The 18,947-nt window shown below is 40.6% G+C and overlaps 1 protein-coding gene across 1 annotated transcript in view; it reads right to left on the bottom strand.

The window, feature by feature from the left end:
* The window catches only part of FAM81B (family with sequence similarity 81 member B), a 51,577-nt gene extending 33,665 nt beyond the window's left edge, over positions 1-17,912 (bottom strand). Inside the window, exons 1-4 of the mRNA XM_059061476.2 lie at positions 17,882-17,912; positions 17,320-17,432; positions 14,347-14,411; positions 602-845 (exon numbers count right to left, since the gene is read on the bottom strand). Of these exons, the coding sequence (XP_058917459.1) occupies positions 602-845; positions 14,347-14,411; positions 17,320-17,432; positions 17,882-17,891 (432 nt within the window). The 5' untranslated portion in view covers positions 17,892-17,912. The remainder of the gene's footprint in view (positions 1-601; positions 846-14,346; positions 14,412-17,319; positions 17,433-17,881) is intronic.
* Positions 17,913-18,947: the final 1,035 nt, after the last annotated feature.

Here is an 18,947-nt window from a genome sequence, read left to right as displayed (position 1 = left end):
AGGGGGTATTTTATGGCATGTCAAGGAACTGCCCTCTGATATGATGATTTTTGAGCAGGGACCTGAAGGAAATGAAGAATACTTTATAGAAGTATCTAGGGGAAGATGATCCACCCAGAATACACAGCAAGTGCAAAGGCCCTGAAGCCTGAGCATGTTTGGGGTGTTCTAAGAAGAGCTGGGAGCCCAGTGTGGCCAGAGTGAAGGAGAAATGGGTAGAAGATGGGGTCAGAGTGTGATGGGCCTATGAACTAGCTTTCCAGCTGCCTAATGAAGACCTCTGTTTGAAATGATTATATTAATAGAATCTTGGAGATTAAGATGAAAATAAGCACCTTAGCACAATGTCTGACATTTAATGTTAGACAGTTGTCTTTTCTGTCACAGAGACATTCAACAAACGTTTTCTGAACGTAGAATTTCCCTCTACTTTTTGGCATAAATGAGAAGTTGAAATATTGACTATTTCCCTCTGAGGCAACTAAACTAAAATCATTTAAACTTAAGTAATAGTGACTCATTTCTCTAGCTGACAAATGACACTGGTGCTTGATAATCTTTGTCAAGCGACGATGCCAACATATGGGAAATAAAGAACTACCTCAATGTTCTGGCTGAGTTTTTTGACGATGCTGGTGATGGTCTGGATGTGGTTTTCCAGAAGCTTCCTGGCAAGTGACTCCTCCTTTTGAAAGCCATGTGTCCCCTGAAGACAGGCAGAGATATCCTCCTTGATGCGGAAAGCTTGTTCAAGGAGGAAAGCTATGGTGCGACCCTGGTTGTTCAGTCTGTCTTCTAGCTGACTTCTCTGGGTGTTTGGAATGGCAGGAAGAAAAGAACGACCCCTGGTCCGGAAAAGGAAACAACACCGCAGGTGTTACAAGGATGAGCTGGACGAGCCAGAACCAGAACTTGCATCCGCACTCCTACCCCTGTATCTTCTCCCCTGTGAGAAGTCTGTTAGGACTTTAAACCCTGCGTAGTTAGAATCTCGGTTTATGTCTCATCTGAGAACTGAATCTGACTTATGCCCTGATCTTGTATCATGTATTTTTCCCGTTTCCCAAGCAGGAATTGTTCTGCATTTTACCCGCTATTCTAAAAAGCCAAGTTGGAGCCACGTAAATTTCATGCCTGATGATTCTATACTGAGGAGTGAGCTGCTTTCTAATTGCTGGAAGAAATAATAGCTCAAAGGCAAAGATTGACAAAAGAGTCAGAAGGTCAACAAAAAGTAAAAAAAAAAAAAAAAAAAGGAAAATACAAAGACTAGGACTATTTAGTATTAGGGCAAAGAAACATGTAAAATCCCAATAACTCCTATTGGCATTAGCAAATTACTCCTTCCCTTCACAGATGAACTTCTTGGAGAACAAGTTACTTTTGTTGTGTCTTTTTTTTTTTTTTTTTTTTTTTTTTTTTTTTTTTGCTGTACACGGGCCTCTCACTGTTGTGGCCTCTCCCATTGCGGAGCACAGGCTCCGGACGCACAGGCTCAGCGGCCATGGCTCACGGGCCCAGCCGCTCTGCGGCACGTGGGATCCTCCCGGACCGGGGCACGAACCCATGTCCCCTGCATCGGCAGGCGGGCTCTCAACCACTGTGCCACCAGGGAAGCCCTGCTGTGTCTTTTTCTTTATTTAATTTACTTTGCTCATTTTTGTGACCTAATCTCGAAGTCATACCCCATAACTTTTGCTTTAGTCCATTCCCTAGAAGCAAGTCACTAAATTGTGCCTGTATTCAAAGCGAGGGGAGTTAGGCTCCACTTCTTGAAAAATGGAGTGTCAGAGAATTTGTGGTCATTTAAAAACCACCACACTGTCACAGTCATCTGACTGGCTTCTCAGGAATATCAAAATGCTTCTAGAATGTTTTATATTTTGAGTTGGGTGGTTGTTAATAATTGATTATATTTGTCAAAATCCATCCAGATACATACTTTGTATATTTTAGGACATATTAATTATACCCCAATAAAATACTCTTAGTATTAAGAGGAAAAAAGTCTCTGGATCTCTAGAAATCTTGCTAAGAGCTTCTTTTCCTATAATAATTGATTATCCTAGATTGGCTCTGAAAAAAGACAAAGCCAAAACATTTTCCAAATACTATAAAATCGCACTACATCCACATGTCCCAGGGACCAGGCTCTGACTGAAATCTTCAGGGAAAGATGAACTCACAGGCCAAAATATCAGGCGATTTGAGAAGCACAGTCTTTTTAAAAACAAATTAGCCAACAAATAATCTATTGGATTATCGATTCCTACAAAAGAGAATTACTGCAATATATGCAATGAGAAATTGTTTAAAAAGCTAATAAAGGTATGAAAAGGGAAGATATTAGCAAAATGAAAACAACTAGAAAACATAAACAAGTAAAAATATTAGGCATGAAAAATATAATAGTTGAAGTAAAGAAACATAAAAGATGGGATAGTTATGACACAAGAAATAGCTGAAGAATGAATTAGTGATTTAGGAGAGAAGATTGAGAAAATTTACCAGAAAGAAGAAGGAACAGTCACACAACTTGGAGATGCCAAGGGTCAGAATTCAAAACTCACGTCTGTCTGACTCCAAAAGCAAATGTTAGGGCTTCCCTGGTGGCGCAGTGGTTGGGAGTCCGCCTGCCGATGCGGAGGACACGGCTTCGTGCCCCGGTCCGGGAGGATCCCACATGCCGCGGAGCGGCTGGGCCCGTGAGCCTTGGCCGCTGAGCCTGCGCGTCCGGAGCCTGTGCTAACCTTTACTCCCATATATTCCTGTCATTCTACGAGATAATAGGCAGATAATAGAAGACACACTTTGATGAATGCTACTGATGTGGCCTAATAGAGTGACGGCAGAAATGACAAACAGAAGTGTCCTCAAACTTCAAAGCTTCTCTTTCCCTAGTTCTTTCTTCTTATCTCGGTCCTGGCCACGATTATCCCCTCCTTTTTCGCCTCCTGATGAAGAGTGTATTTTCGTGTATACACGAAGAGTGTATCTTCCACACGGCAGCTAGAGTGATCTTTCTAAAAGTGTGAAGATGGAACTTGCCTACCAAAAACCCTCTGATGGCTCATCCATTCTCTGGAAATAAAATCCTGGCTCTCCTTTCCAGCCTCATCTCCTCCCACTCTTCCCTCCATTCACTCTCATTCAACTACACAGACCATCTTTCTGCTCCTCAAACATGCCAAGCAGTTCCTAGGGCAGAGCCTTGGTATTTGTTTGCTGTCCCTTCCGCTTAGACGGCTCTTGCCTGCAATCTCTTCATGGCTGCCTGCTTCCCATTCTTTAAGTATCAACTTCAATATCCCCTCCTCAGGCAAACCTTCCACTCAGTCCCTTTCTATCATAATACCCCATTTCATCTTCTCCATAACATTTGTCATTACCTAAAATCATCATATTTACTTGTCTGTGTTTTATTTTCTGCCCTTCATCACTAGAATGAAAGTTCCCTGCAGGCAGGCACTTTAACTTGTTCTCCACAGTTTCCCCAACACCGAGAAGAGTGCCTGACACATAGCAGGTGCTCAATAAATATTGGTTGACTGACTGATTGCTGTAGCTGGACTGTTTCCTTAAGTCTCAGTTGTTAGAAAATTGGAGGAGAAAATGGTTCCACAAAGCTCCAAGTTGTTAGAGCCTCAAAGTTTTCAGTTTCCTTTCTTGAGCAGTATAAAATAGCTTCAGCCTGGATGACATTCATCTTTCCTGTCACCTGCACATCTGAGGAACAGAGATAGCTCAGCTAAGTGTTTCAGTAGTAAGATTCCATCCACCACTCATTTGGCTCAAAAATGTTCTTCTGGAAAACTACCAAATGGAGCCTCATATATATAAAATCCATTCTTCTACAACCCCAGCATGCTGACAGTGCTACCCTGGATGGGATGTATGAGTCACAGGCAGAAGGGAAGAGGATGTCAGGCCCTGCTGATGGTGACATGTAGCTTAGCAGTGGATTGCAGATTTACTCATTGTTTTCCTTGAGCTGGTGCTGCTTTCTGGTCTCCAGGCAACCTGCAGCCTGGATTTGCTGGTGAAAGAGTATTTGATCTTCATTTGTTCTGTACAGACCCTTGTAAATCAGGCTGCATTCCTCTCAAAGTTTAGAATTTGTTCTCTCTTAGGTGTTCTCATTGTGGCAGACACGGTTGGTTAACTTCTCAATAGCCATCCCTGCTTCTGCCTGACTTGGTACGTCCTCCTGTCCCCCATGTCCTTCAGGGTTGGGTGGGGCACAAGCTAAGAATGGGTGGTCCCATTCTTCTGGGCTGAGATGCAGTTGGTTTAGGTAGGAGCACGTGAAGCAATACTGGCCAATGAGATGCAAAGGGAAACGTACTGTGGGGCTTCTGGGTAAGGTTGCTTTGCCTTTAAGAAGACATACCCAAGAAGAAACTTCTCTCTTTTTTGCTGGATGTAGTCATGTCTGTGTGTGATGCCTGGAACTGCTGAAGCTACCTGTGATCATGAGGGGGAAGAGAATGGCTGGGAAGAAGGATAGAAAACACCTGGGTGCTTGATGATGTTATTAAGCCTCCAAATTAACCCAATTCTAGATTTTTAATGGGAACTAATGAACGTTCTTACATTTAAGCCGTTTTGGTTGGAGTTTTTATGGGTAGCTGAAAGCAATGTATCTGTATCTAGTAACTTACCAATAAAAATGTCTGTTGAAATAGAAATGTATCAGTAAATATTTACTAAATGTCTACTCTAGTCCATGTACAATATATAAAGGTCCTGTCCCTCCAGGAACTTAGTCTGATTCAGTGTTTCTTGTAAAGAAACTTGCATTAGTATCATGGGGGTGGAGAAGGGAGGGAAGTCGCTAAAATGCAGATTCCATGGCACCACTATAGACTTACTAAATCATAATTTTGGGGGTGAGGGGAAGAACAAGAATATGTATTTTAAATAAGCACTTAGATGAATCTAAGATATTCTTAGGACTGAACATCACTGATTTATTTCAGACTGGTCATATGAGTCATGACCAGTCTTGAAGGCATAAAGGTGAAGAACATATAATGAAGTGCTGAAGTGTGAAATGTGGACTATTCATGTGGACTATCGTGAGATTTCAAATCATGCAGATATTCAGAGGCAGCTTAGCGAAGTTGGAAGGCAAGGTAGACCGAGGTTAGAATACGGGTTCCACCACTTACCAACCAAATATTTCTGTTCATTCATTTTTTAAAAAATAAATTTAATTAATTTATTTAATTTTTATTTAGTTTTGGTGGGGTTGGGTCTTCGTTGCTGCACACGGGCTTTCTCTAGTTGCGGTGAGCATGGGCTACTCTTCATCACAGTGCGCGGGCTTCTCATTGCGTTGGCTTCTCTTGCTGCAGAGCACGGGCTTTAGGCACGTGGACTTGAGTAGTTGTGGCTCGCAGGCTTCAGTAGTTGTGGCTCGCAGGCTTCAGTAGCTGTGGCTCGTAGGCTCTAGAGCACAGGTTCAGTAGTTGTGACACACAGGCATAGTTGCTCCGCGGCATGTGGGATCTTCCCAGACTAGGTCTCGAACCCATGTCCCCTGCATTGGCAGGTGGATTCTTTTTTAAAAATAAATTTATTTATTTATTTATGGCTGCATTGGGTCTTCGTTGCTGTGCGCAGGTTCTCATTGTGGTGGCTTCTGTTGTTGCGGAGCACGGGCTCTAGGCACACGGGCTTCAGTAGCTGTGGTTCGAAGGCTCTAGGGCACAGGCTCAGCAGTTGTGGCGCATGGGCCTAGTTGCTCCATGGCATGTGGGATCTTCCCGAACCAGGGATTGAACCTGTGTCTCCTGCATTGGCAGGCGGATTCTTAAGCACTGCGCCACCAGGGAAGCCCTGTTCATTCATTTTAGACAGAGGTAATGGGGCCACTTTGCCATATGGCTGTTAAGTTCTGAGATCACATGTAGAAGCAGGTGGTAGGGAGCAGTGAGACCAGTGCTTACAACTGCACTGCCATCCAGGCTCACAAGGGGCCTATGTGCACTCAGTCTTTGGGTGTGTTGTTGGCTGGTATCAGGATTGTATCCAGAAAGAACATTGTATCCAGAAAGGTCTGAGGAAACAGACCTAAGGCAGAAGAGGGGCCAGTGGAACAAGGCTGCCACCTCTGCTCAGATGCCAGCCTGTGGTCCTGCCTTCAGAGTTGGCCTCAGTGTTGTTCCTCTTTGGCACATGGAAGGAAGCCTTGCAGGGCATCACCTAGTGCTATGTGAATGTATTTGCCTGCAACCATGGGACATTAAGTAGCACATAAATGATGGACTGTAGTTACTTATTTTCTTTTAGTTCTTAACATTTATTTTTTAAAGTTATTTTATATTTAAGTGGAGAATGTTCCTTTTTGAAATGTCTTTTCATGTCTGAGATTTACTATTGGAGTATCATTATTGTTGTTTATTAATGATGCTTAATGAAGCACCACATCCTGCTCTGTTTAGTTCTGTTTGCATGATTCCTACAGGATGAAGATAGAACTTATATATATGTTTCCTATTTTTTGCTGTAAGGAAAGAGAATATTATTTTCCAATTGACTTTTCTAAATCAATGACTGGAATAACATTCAACACATGAACATTCTCAGTCTTCTAAGAGAGATTCCTAGTAATACTGTTGTTCAAAACATCAGATCATCCACAAGTTTAAAAACTGAGGCTTTTCATTAGTAGCGATATGTGGTTACCCTGAATTTTAAAAATTCACTGCTTTATTAGTATATCATAGCAGTGGGACTTATATATCTAAATTTAACTGTGAAAGAAAGATATAACGAATATTCCAGACTCGTGCAGATGGAGTTACTAACCACAGGAGGAAGTATTCCTAGGGGGCCTTTTCAGAGGGATATTTGGACTTTATATAAATCATTGATTATGTAGCTGACAACTGAATCTGAACAGATTTTCCACAAACTCTGAGTTCTATTTCTCTGCACCTCAATGTGACTTACAGCAGCTGTGCTGTTGCTGACAGATGCATTGGTACATAGTAACTCTCACTTCTCTGCCTGTTCTGTTCTTGCGGCTAGAGCACTAAATTTACTTAGGAGATTTTAATAACCATTTCGGCAACCTGTAATATTGAAGAGACAAAAATTTGAAAATTTAAACCCCTTTCTAGAACACAAAAGGGCATAACTGAAGAGAATTTTCATTTCTGTGAGATTTAGTCTATGACTAGTTACATTCTCAGTGCATAGAGTCCTGCAAAAAAAAAAAAAAAGTAAACAAAGTGGCATTTCAGAGAATATTTTGCTGCCTCACAAAAATAATCTGTGAGTGTGTGCGTAGAGTGATGGAGCTGAAAATGTCTTTTCTATGGTTTCTCCATTGCTTGTTCCTAAGCTTTACCCTGGCAGATGGTTTTGGTGGCTCTAGAAGCCTCCATTGCTGAGTTTTACACAGGGCTGAATGCTGTAGGTGGGTGAGGGAGGCATCTCCTGTTTTAAATAACACATAACAGGATGAAGCAGGAAAGGGAAGGACTCCAAATAGTGACCTGGCCGAGAACAGACTGGAGAAAAAGACTGGCTGTGGATCTTTTCCAGAGGCAAGTTATGTAATATATGAGGCAAACTCCCCACGTTCAGTAACATTTTCAATAAAATTACAGAATTAGTAATGTACCTGTTGTGATTGGCTTTCTGGTAGAGGCATTCAGGTTGGCAGGTGTTCCTGAGTCCCTGTGTGAATGGGGGCTCGGTGGACATCCGGGTGACACGGGGGCAACATGTAAATGGCAGCAGTAAGTTGTTTTGAGGGTGTTTGGAGTTCTTACAGTGTTTTCTAGGGCTCTTGAGATGCTTACCCATATTACCTTGCTAATGTTGGGCTCTGAGAGTTAGTTATGTGGGGCTCCAGGGGAAAGAACTCTCTACTTGGAAGACTGGGAGCTTGAGCTCTGCCTCTGCCACTTAATACCCTTAACCCCTATTAAGCTGTCCAAAAGAGAGCTCCTTATTTGTCCTGTGGAGATGACTCCTACCCTACTTATTTGGCTGAAGTTTTTCAATTTACATAATGTATCTGAAGTGCTTTGTAATGTCTACAAGGGTCATATACGTGTATTCGTGTTATAATTATTAGTAGTGATTAGATGGTGCCATGGGCTGAATTGTGTCCCCACAAAAAGATATGTTGAAGTCCTAACCCCCCATAGTACCACAGAATGTGACCTTAGAGGTCACTGTGGATGTGATTAGTCATACCTACTGAGGTCTTATGGGGTTGGTGGGCCCCTAATCCAGTATGACTGATATACTTGTAAGAAGATGGCTGTGTGATGGCAGAGACACAAGGAGGAGGCCACGTGAAGGTGGAGGCAGAGACTGGAGCGAGGCAGTTACAAATCAGGGAACACCAGGACTGCTGGCTGTCACCAGAAGCTAAGAGAGACCAATGGGACATGTTCTCCCCAGAGCCCTCAGAAGGAATCAACCTGCAGACACCTTGATTTCAGACTCCTAACCTCCAGGACTGTGAGATAATAAACGTCTACTGTTTTAAGCCACCCAGTTTGAGGTACTGTATTGTGGCAGCCCTAGGAAACTAATACAAATGGTAAATTATTTGAGGGGAGTTTCTAGCCCAAGAGAAATGTAAGGAATCTATTATTATTACTGTTTTATTTCTCCATAAGGCTTAGAGTCAACATAGCACTTTCATAAACATGATTTCATTTCATGCCCACAACTTGTCCTTGGCATAAGTAAAACTTTTCTCAATTTAGGTGGAAACTAAAGCTTAAAGATGATCAGTAATCCAGCTGGGAAACATTTCAACCTCCCCCCTTGACTCTTTTTCCCTACACCACAGCACATTCTTTTAGACCAGTTAGTAGTTCTGCCTGTTATATTTGAATTTTTCTCAGAGAGATAAGATATATTGATTCCTCTGCATATATTTATATAAATATAAATATATATTCAAGGTATATATATTTATAGGTATAAAGTTATATGCATATAACTGGCATATATATTTACACATGTATATTCCTCTGCATATATAAATATGTATTCAAGATGCATATGTTTATATATAATGTTATATATAACTTGTATATATAAATATATTCCTCTGCATTCCTCTGCATATATATATATATATATATATATATATATATATATATATATATATAAAACTTGCTTCCAACATCATGTAATTTTTCACCCCAGTTACCTTTCCTTTGCTTGGCTCACATCTCTCCATGGAGCCCTAAGGGTCCTCTTTGTGGCCCAGAGGTTGGAGGGGCTCCCTCTCTGCTCTAGTGAACTGAGACTAGCCTCAGCCTGACTTCAGCACAGTTCTCACACTTAAGCAGAAACTCTCAGGTGTGGCAAGAATTCAGTCCCTCCTGGGGTGGGAGGGACTGAGCTTCATGTGGGCAGCTCCTGCCTGGACTGATATGGGAGTGCTGTGGGTAATGCCCAGTTCCTGTAGCTGTGTCCACCCCCAGCAGAGTGAGATGATGCCAGAGAGAGAGTAAAAGACCGCACTGTGGCTAATGGTAGTGCCTCCCAGGCTGCCTACATCCCACAGAGGGACACCCATGGAGGAAGATCAGATATGGCTGCCTACACATCTTCCATGCTGCAAGGGATGGACTGGAGGTGATGGTGTCCCAGGCTCTATGTGTGTGTGTATGTTGAGAAGATAGCTGGCAGGGGGTGTGGATAGCAAGTGGTTAAGAAAATAGGCTTTGGAATAACGTAGACACAGATTTCTGTGTTAGAATCTTGGTCTGTCATTGCACTGTGTGACCTTGGGCAAGTACTTGACTTCTCTGTGAACCCCAGTGACTTCATCTGTAAAATAGTGACACTCTCCAACTCTTAGGGTTATTGTGAGGATTAAATGAGATGATTAACACGGAGCAAGAGCTGGAAGCGTTAACGCTGAATGCGGTCAGTGGGGCTAGAGAACTGTGCAGGGTGGGAGGGGGTCTGCCAGGTAATAAGCAACATACTAACAACCCAGAGTGCCCCATGTATCTTTTATTTTATAAGCTATGCAGACTATTTTGAGCTTTCTCAGCTGGAAGCTAGTTGCCCTTGAAGATGGATATGATACTGCAAAATAAAACCCAAGAGATCTCCAACCTAACATGATCTATCCCATAAAAGGATCAACCAACAGTGTTTTATCTTCCTTTCCTGTGTACTCTAATGTAAAATATCTGTCTTCATGTAGCAACAAAAGCAATGCATCACAATATAATAGAATGGCTGCCACGGTACTAAGAAAAAAACCTTGAAAATGAATACTTCCCAGACCCTGAATGCCCTATTCTACTTACAAGTAGAGATCATTAATAACTTATTATTTTGCCCATTTGACTCACTGATAGTTTTAAATATCCACATTTTGCAGACCATTCTTTGGCTGTCAGCCAGACCCCCATCTTCCCAAAATGTACTCCTGAGAGAATTCCTGAGATGTATATTGGCTATAGCCCAGGCTGACAACTCTTCAGTACAAAACAATTTCATTTTCTTGGCCCAGATAGCATTGCAGTTCGGGTTTATACTTCCCTCCTTTTTATTCCAGCCCTTTTTGCCCTTGTGTTGTTTCTGCCTCACCACAGGAGTGTTCCTGCCTTAGAAACTTAGGTTTCCCCTGTATGTCCCCATGGCCCACTTTCTCATCTCCTGGTTTTTGCTCAAATGCTAACTTCTCAGTGAACTCTACCCTGGCCAGACCACCTAACAATGTGTATCTCTTCCTCTTACTAGAACAAAAGCTCCATGAGGACAGGGTCTTAGTTTTGTTCACTGAAAACCCTCCAAGTGCTAGCATAGTGCCTGGCATGTAGTAGATTGTCAATAAATATTTGTTAAGTGATAAAATGGTTATAACCAGTTTTTGAAGACCAAAGAATCTAAAGGAGGGAAGAGACCTTAGAAATTATTTGATTCGGTGGTGAGAAACTTTTTTTTTTCAGAGAGTCAGCTGAAGGAAAATAAAAAGTAATTTATGGGCAGTATTTGTTTTCTACACCATGTGAAATCCTGTGGGGGAATAACATATGTTCTTAAATCTTAACCACTTACTTTATTACATAAAAGAGTGGTTATGAGTTTAAACTGTGGGCAGAGTTGAGAAACAGAAAGTAGTGGTGGCTCTGATCTGCATTCTGGAAATGAATTCTGGATCCTACCTTGAACAGAGACAGCCCTTGGGAATCAGGCACCTAAAACCCCACCCCATTTTATAGAGGAGGCAGAGACTGCCTGGAGAAGCAAAGACATTTTCGTTTTCTCAAGGTCACATAGCTGATTACAGGCAGATTCAAGAGTGGACCTAGGTGCCTAGCCTCCATGCCATGCTCCCTTCTACCAGCAGAAGAAAAAGAAGAAAAAGAAAAAGCCTCTGGTGCTTTTCTGCTTAATTAAGCTTAAGTGAGCATTGACTACACCGTCATGAACTCAGCGGATATCTGTTCATTGTGAATCTATAAACACATGTGGAAATCAGAAGTATTTACTGCCTTTAATATAATGTCACCATAATTGTCCTAGAAATGATTGCAAGCATTCCGCCTGCCCCTGCTGCATGGATTATTAATATGACCTAACATTTAGCAAGTGTGGGTGTTGCTCCAGCTGTCTGAGGCTGAGAAGGGCCCTGTATATGCTCAGTCTGCCTTTCTTTTTAATGTGCTCATCTCTAGCCAAACCTTGTTCAGAGACTAGGCATCATCTCTTTTGTTGCTGAATTTTTACTCTTTTCAGTTGTTTTTATTATTTGCTTTTAGTATTGCCTATAAATATGTCCACATAGATTCATAAGGCAGAACCTCTGAGAGTATGTAACATATATTCAGGCTGTTTAATGAATCGATAATGACTTTTACCTGTGTGAGTAACTCTGCTTGCATATCAATACATTTGTTGCCATTCAATGCATACAATGACTGTGGGAAGAAGGAAGTTATTTATTTATTTATTTATTTTTTGCGGTACGCGGGCCTCTCACTGTTGTGGCCTCTCCTGTTGCGGAGCACAGGCTCTGGACACGCAGGCTCAGCGGCCATGGCTCACGGGCCCAGCCGCTCCGCGGCACGTGGGATCTTCCCGGACCGGGGCACGAACCCGTGTCCCCTGCATCGGCAGGCTGACTCTCAACCACCGCGCCCCCAGGGAAGCCCAGAAGTTATTTTTAAAATTATTGTTTTTTATGTTTATTTTGTTGGATTCTGTATGTCAATTCAAAATATCTGCACTGATGATTGAAATGCCCAAATGCCATTTTGCTTTTCCAGTTAATCAGCTACCCAGGAGTCTGCTGCTCTAAGCAGAGCCCTAAAGATTCAATTGCTCCACCATTATCCTCCATTAAATCTGTCAACTACAGTTCCTTAGGAATTGATATTCAGTGCATCATGATAGGCTACTGTAGGGGTATCCAAAAGCATTAAGGCCAGAGAGTCCCTGCCTTTAGGGAGTTTGCAGCCTGCTCTGGGAGATTAGAGGAGTGAGACCAAAAGAAAACCAGCCATCTTAGGCAGTACATAGAAAGTTCTTAGATATATGACTTGGACAAAAAGAAAAGGGATATGTGGGAGGGATCACTGCGGAAATGAATGTTGGGGTCATCATGTTTTTGCTCTGAATTATAGAATACTTCTTTCCCTTCTCTTAATTTTAGTTTCTCTGGAATCCAAGAAATGGCAAAAATTTCCTTGGATTTTGTTTTAAGTTTGTTGCCATCTTCCAGGAATTTTCTCATTTCCTATGATGTAAGTCACCATCCTGAGCTAAAGAAATCCACTTGGGTTCATACTGGAATTTGACAGATCAGAAGAACCATTTCTATTTTGTTTGTCATGTGGAGAGTCAGGTGGGAATGGGTCTTTGTGTTCTCCTTGGATGGCAAGTTTAGCCAATACATCTTTACAATAATTATTTTTGTGCATACCACATTCATTGTCCTTAACTAAGAAAAAATGCCATCGATCCAAATGTCTCATTTCTAAACATTAAAAAAACCTTTCCCCTTGTTTGGTTCCATTCTCTAAATTACAGCCTCATTGTCACATAAGCAAATACAAATCATGGGTAGCATGAAAAGAGGGGCTGAAATACTGTGGTTGAACTTTTTGGAATGCCTTAAATTCAGCTGGCTAAGGGACAGGGAAATTCTTAATTGTGAACATACTGTAATATTAGTGATTTTTAAAATTTTATCGTCTTCATTGTTAAAAGTACTTAAAAAATGAAAATCCAGTATTTAGATTTTTCTTCATGTTGAATCATTTTCTTTGTTTGGTCATTTTTATTCCCTGTGGTCATGATGTATATATATATATATATATATATATATATATATATATATATATATTTTGTGTGTGTGCGGTATGCGGGCCTCTCACTGTTGTGGCCTCTCCCGTTGCGGAGCACAGGCTCCGGACGCGCAGGCTCAGCGGCCATGGCTCACGGGCTTAGTTGCTCCGCGGCATGTGGGATCTTCCCGGACCAGGGCACGAACCCGTGTCTCCTGCATCGGCAGGCGGATTCTCAACCACTGCGCCACCAGGGAAGCCCATGATGTATATTTTAGAATCACAATTATTTTAAAGATACAGTGAGTGGGTCTTAGAGAGTTTCTAGTTCAGCCTCTTCATCTGGCAAATGAGAGAACAAGCCCAGAGACATATGGGACTGCATGAAGTCATGCAGAAAATTACTGGAAAGCCTGAGACTAAATCCCAAGTGCCCTGAGAACATTAATGCACACATCAGACCAGATCCCCCTCTGACATACTCAAATAGAAACTCAAACTAATATGCCTTGCCCTGTATCCTTCCTTTACAAATTGGAATTCTAGGATCTTTTGGACAATGTGCATGTTATCAATTGTATGCTATATTTCCAAGTCCCCGGAGTTCTCCCCCTTTTGTAGACCTTCCCTGGATGAGCTCCAGGTGTGACACTGTAAATAGCAGAAACAAAAACGTTCTGATGATTAGTTTAATATATTTCAACATTTCCTGAGTTTTTATCATGAAATGTTAACATATTTATTTGGTTTATTTTGAAAGTCACAGTTAACTATATCTGATCTTGCCATATGTCATTCATTGCCTATGTTGTGTTATTTTATTCATAAATCTATAGGAACCTATGGAGGTTACTTAAAGAGGAAACAGTAAAATTGGCTTGTTAATGAGAGAGGAATAAGAGAGAGAGGTTCATCTTCTTGAGGTGGTTTAATGCAGTCCTTCTGAAAGCAGAGAACTAGTTTAGATGAACTCAAAGATCTCATTCAGGCACTTTAATTTCTAATGTAATCATCAAGTACAGTAAATAGTTAAAACTGTTGTAATTCACAGACTTACTTGTCAACATATTCAACTAGATCTGTAGAATTCTTGGTTGACATTTTGGCTGGAGATAATCTTACCTAAAACAAAGGTCGCAGGTTTAAAATGTATCATTAGCTACTTTACAGGGAAATCTTATCCATCTTATAATGTTTTAACTGAAAACAAAATATGTGCTATATATCATAGATCACCAGCCCGGTTAATCTTGCACATGCCCCCATTTGTACTGCTCAAGACTAAAATCAAAATCAAGTTCTGGGAAGATTCTAGAGTGTTGCATTTCATAGATTTGGTATCATAGTTAAGAAAAATTTTTAGGAAAAGTCAAAGCCATAGATTATTCTTGGATAATTTTTTAATGAAATAGCAAATGATTATTGGCTGAGTTACTAAAGATGTCCTCATAGAGTGAATTATTCCTGACATGGTGAATTCTGAGGGAAATCAGCTAATTTTTGAAAACAAAGCTAAAACCTAGAAAACTAGTCTATTCAAATAATTTTGTTTTCTAAGAAATCTGGATGTCATATTCTTAGAGTCAATGAGAAATAAAAATACAGAGCACAGTTACATACATAACTTCTAGTGTTAAACATAGTTGGCCGTATGAACACAACTAATTCAATAAAATGGTACTAGAAAGCTCTACTTGCATGAAAATTCATAATTTTGTAGCATTTCTAGGAGGAAAGAGGTTACCAAATGTACTCAGTATTTTGCTTATGCTGAAAATGTTTTGAACTCTAATGTTCTCTTATTTTTTAAGTTTAAAAAACAAGACAGATTTACCTTCATTTTAATAGCTTCTCACTGAATTGGATTCAATTCAATTCAATTGGAGAGTATGAGTTGTATTCCACCTCAGTTAGAAACTTAAACAAAATATGTTTCTAGGATATTTTTTTTTGGTTTATGTTATTATATACTAGAATGATGAGCAGAATATGTTAAGACCCACTACAGCAATCATTCCTTTTGCAAATGCCTTAGGAACGACCACATTTTGCTTCTTAATTTAGGGCCAAAGAAACTTAATTGGAACCCCTCTCCTCCAATAAAAGTTAAAGAAAAAAAGTAAGGTAAGTTTCTTATCAATGAAGCTAATATAGGACACCTGACAATAATCAGGCTCTCCTGACCAGCCCACTCCGTGGTGGGAATCAGAAAAAACTTGAGGTTGCTCAGATGGAGACAGTGAGCTGCTGTGACTGTGCTTTAGATCCTCTCTCCCCAGTGCTGAGTGGGGTTTGCAATGGGTCTGATGCTCCGAAGCCACGTCTTCCCTTAGAGAGTGGACTTACTAATACGCTGGGGACCCAGGTGTCCACGTTTTGGAAACCATCCTAACTCCCTAGAGAATGGGATTGGTCCTCTGCCCTGGTTCCTGTTTTCACTCTGGATTCCAGCCGGAACAGTACTGTGCCCTGGGCTCCTCACCTACTTAATGCCAGCTCTTTCCTTCTCATCTCTCTGCTGCTACAGCCTGGCCTGTGGGAGATTGTGGGCTGGTCCCTGGCCTTGTATGTTTGGCACCTAGTAGTCCTTTGTGAGTACTTGTGGAATGCAAGGGTGTGATGAATACTGTGTCCAAGGACACTACGTTACTGGCTTATTGTTTTCCTTTTTCTTTCTGAGGTGAAGCAATTGGATATACCTGTTTTATTTATTTATTTATTTATCTGTTTTATTTTTATTTTGTTCATTTTTAAGTCTTATTTGGAAGACTATAAATAGCATCCTCTTAAAAGCACACCTACAACTCACATACTTGTAAAGTAACAAATGCGAAACCTGACAATGCAGGGAAATTTGGAAAAATATAGAAAAAGTAAAAGGTACAGAAAAAAAATTCTCTTTTAATTCTAAAGCAAAAGCCGTTAACATTGTGGCATATTTATTTACTCTTTGTGCAACTTTTTGATGTATCTAAGACTAAATTTTTATATTTTTGCTGACTGAATATGTCAGCTCTTCCATCCCTATTCCTACAGACTAAGCATAATTATATCAAATTTGTTTCACAGACAACTTTGTGATTATTATGGAACATTTTACATGTATTAATTTTCATCTTTTCATAATAATGCTTTATGACTTAATGGACTATAAAATACTTTCACATATATGATGTGATTTCATTCTTGAAACAGCCCTTGAAGGTGGGAATCATTACCTTTTATGGATAACAATAGTTACCTTAAATAACTGAAATCTTTATTAAAGAAAGAACTTAAGATAATTATTTTTATAGGTGAGGAATCTGAGGATCAGAGAAGGAACTTGCTCAAGATCATATAGATGATTATAAAAATCAGACTATGTCCTTCCTACCTGCTAAGTCCTTTATCTTAGTGGCTCATTCAAACTCCACATCTTTATCTGATAGGCCTAATTAACCCATTTCACCACAGAGGAAAGAAGAGAGTTTAAGTAATTGTCCAAGTCATGCAGCCAATATGTGGTACAGCCGATAGATACCAAAAATCAGTCCTTGACATTGTGCTAGCTTTCCAGTCCTCTTCCCATCACAAGAGGCTGCATCTGCTGGTCAGGTGTTTGAGAATTACAATGCAAAGTCTAAAAACCCTGCTTATTTGAATGTTCTTTTTCATTAATGGGGAAGATATGACAAGTCCATACCAATAAAAATTCTATTTAGCTATTCTCTGTTTTATGTTAGAGATAATGTCTCCACTTTGAGTTTATCATCTTTCCTTTTAAATCTTCACAAAAATAACTGTCAAATTTTTGTTAATTTTTATATCCACATATTAAAAGTCAGTGCAATGAATGTATCAACAAATTTTTCTTTGCAGCTTCTGCCGGCATCAGTCACTTTTTCAAAGCAGGGCGAACAGGAGATGTGGGAGAGTGAAAAGAAAAGCAACTCTTCCAGGACTCCTTAGATCTCTCTAAGCAACATTAAGCTTTAAAGGAGCTGAGCAACATATTCTATTTTGAATATGAATATCTAAAAGTACTTGCTTTCTTCTCTTGGTCACTGGCTGAGCCAAGAAGGGGGCCATCAGGTTCATCTGGCTCTTCCACGGCAGTGGCAGTCCTGGCAGCCGGGGAGGAACTTTTGTGTACATCCGTATCTAGGCAACCAGAATGCTGAGTCAGATTAGGAACTATGGCAAGTGAATTTTTGCAGTGGTGGCAATTTTCTACTTTTTTTAATTGAGGGCAGTTTCTATACATACAGTGAAATTTAAAGGGAGGCTTCCAATTTCTTTTACACTTCTTCCCTTCCTTCCTCCCCACCCATTCTCTCCCTGGTCCCCATCACACCTACAGAAAGAGCTTATCACCACAGGTACTGCCATGAGACAGTCAGGAAACTGTTAAGATGCACTCATTTAGATCAAGCTGTTCTAAAATAATAGGAAATGATTCCTCACCCTATTATGCCATCTGAGGATGGCACAATAGCCACCTGAGGATCTTCTTTGGGATTTGCTACCTTGTTTGTATGTAAGAAGAAATACAAGTAAGATAGCAAAGTACGAGAAATTTAGAGTCCTTGAGTAATCCATGAGATAAATACCTGAACTCATGATGCCTGATTTCCTGACTTCATTTTTTTGTTGATTGGATTTTTTTTGAAAGGGCCCAGAGATTTTTAATTTTCTCTCTCAGAAAGCCAAAGTACTAAGGAAACTTGATCGCATCCAGACTAAAGTCTTCATGTTTCTGGGGCATCTTCCTGGGGTGGCCCAGCAACATTGTGACTGCAGGAGGGATCTGTGATGTCAGCGGGGTTGGTTCTCACTCTTTAAGTCGTTGAGTCCCTGGATTTAGGAACTTCAAGTGTTTTCCTTAATGCTCATTGTTGTAAAAATCACTAGGTCCTTCAACACCTCTTTTTCTCAATGGATGGGAAGTGGTTATTTTTAAACTGATATTTCACACCCTTCCCCTGATCTCACCTTCACAGTTTGGTAAGAGACCAGTTTCCATCAAATTAAACAAAGAAAATGAGATGCTGCCATACTCTGGAATCTTCCTCCAAGTATACTAGTTAAGGCAGCAAACTATTCTAGGCCACTAGGGAGAATGTCACAAAGAATGCAGCAATGACAGGTGGGTGGGTGAACTTGGGCTTTGTAGACAAAATTTTGTTCAGTTATTTGGCTTGTTTAAAAAAGATGTGGATTGTTTTAGCTCCGAAATATTTTCGTGAGTTTTAAAATTAGAATTTGCGTACTTTGCTAATACCACTTGACCCTCACATACAGAAATGATGTTATTGGCTGAGTTACTTGTCAAATGATGGTGCTGAGTTTGCCTTGCTCCGAGGACATGCAGGAGATTCAGGTTGCTGCATGACAAATTTTGATCCCACAGATAAAAGAATGCATGATTTTTGGCTTCGATGGTGTGTCTTCAAGTCTTAAGCTACGTCCTTAAAACTTAGAGATATAATATTTCATGGTCTGCAAGCAGTCTAAAACGCTCATGACACCACTCTAATTGTCATTTTATAGAGTGCCAAGTGAGACGGACACATCAGTGACTGAGCGCAGGTGGATATGGGTGCTAAGGGAGTCGGTTAGAACCCTGACTTCTCAGCCTACTGGCTATTTACTTTGGGCAAAATTACCTACCTTCTT

The sequence above is a fragment of the Kogia breviceps genome, chromosome 4 (assembly GCF_026419965.1).
Source record: "Kogia breviceps isolate mKogBre1 chromosome 4, mKogBre1 haplotype 1, whole genome shotgun sequence".
Lineage (NCBI taxonomy): Eukaryota > Metazoa > Chordata > Mammalia > Artiodactyla > Physeteridae > Kogia > Kogia breviceps.
This window is presented reverse-complemented; position numbering and strand designations above follow the sequence as displayed.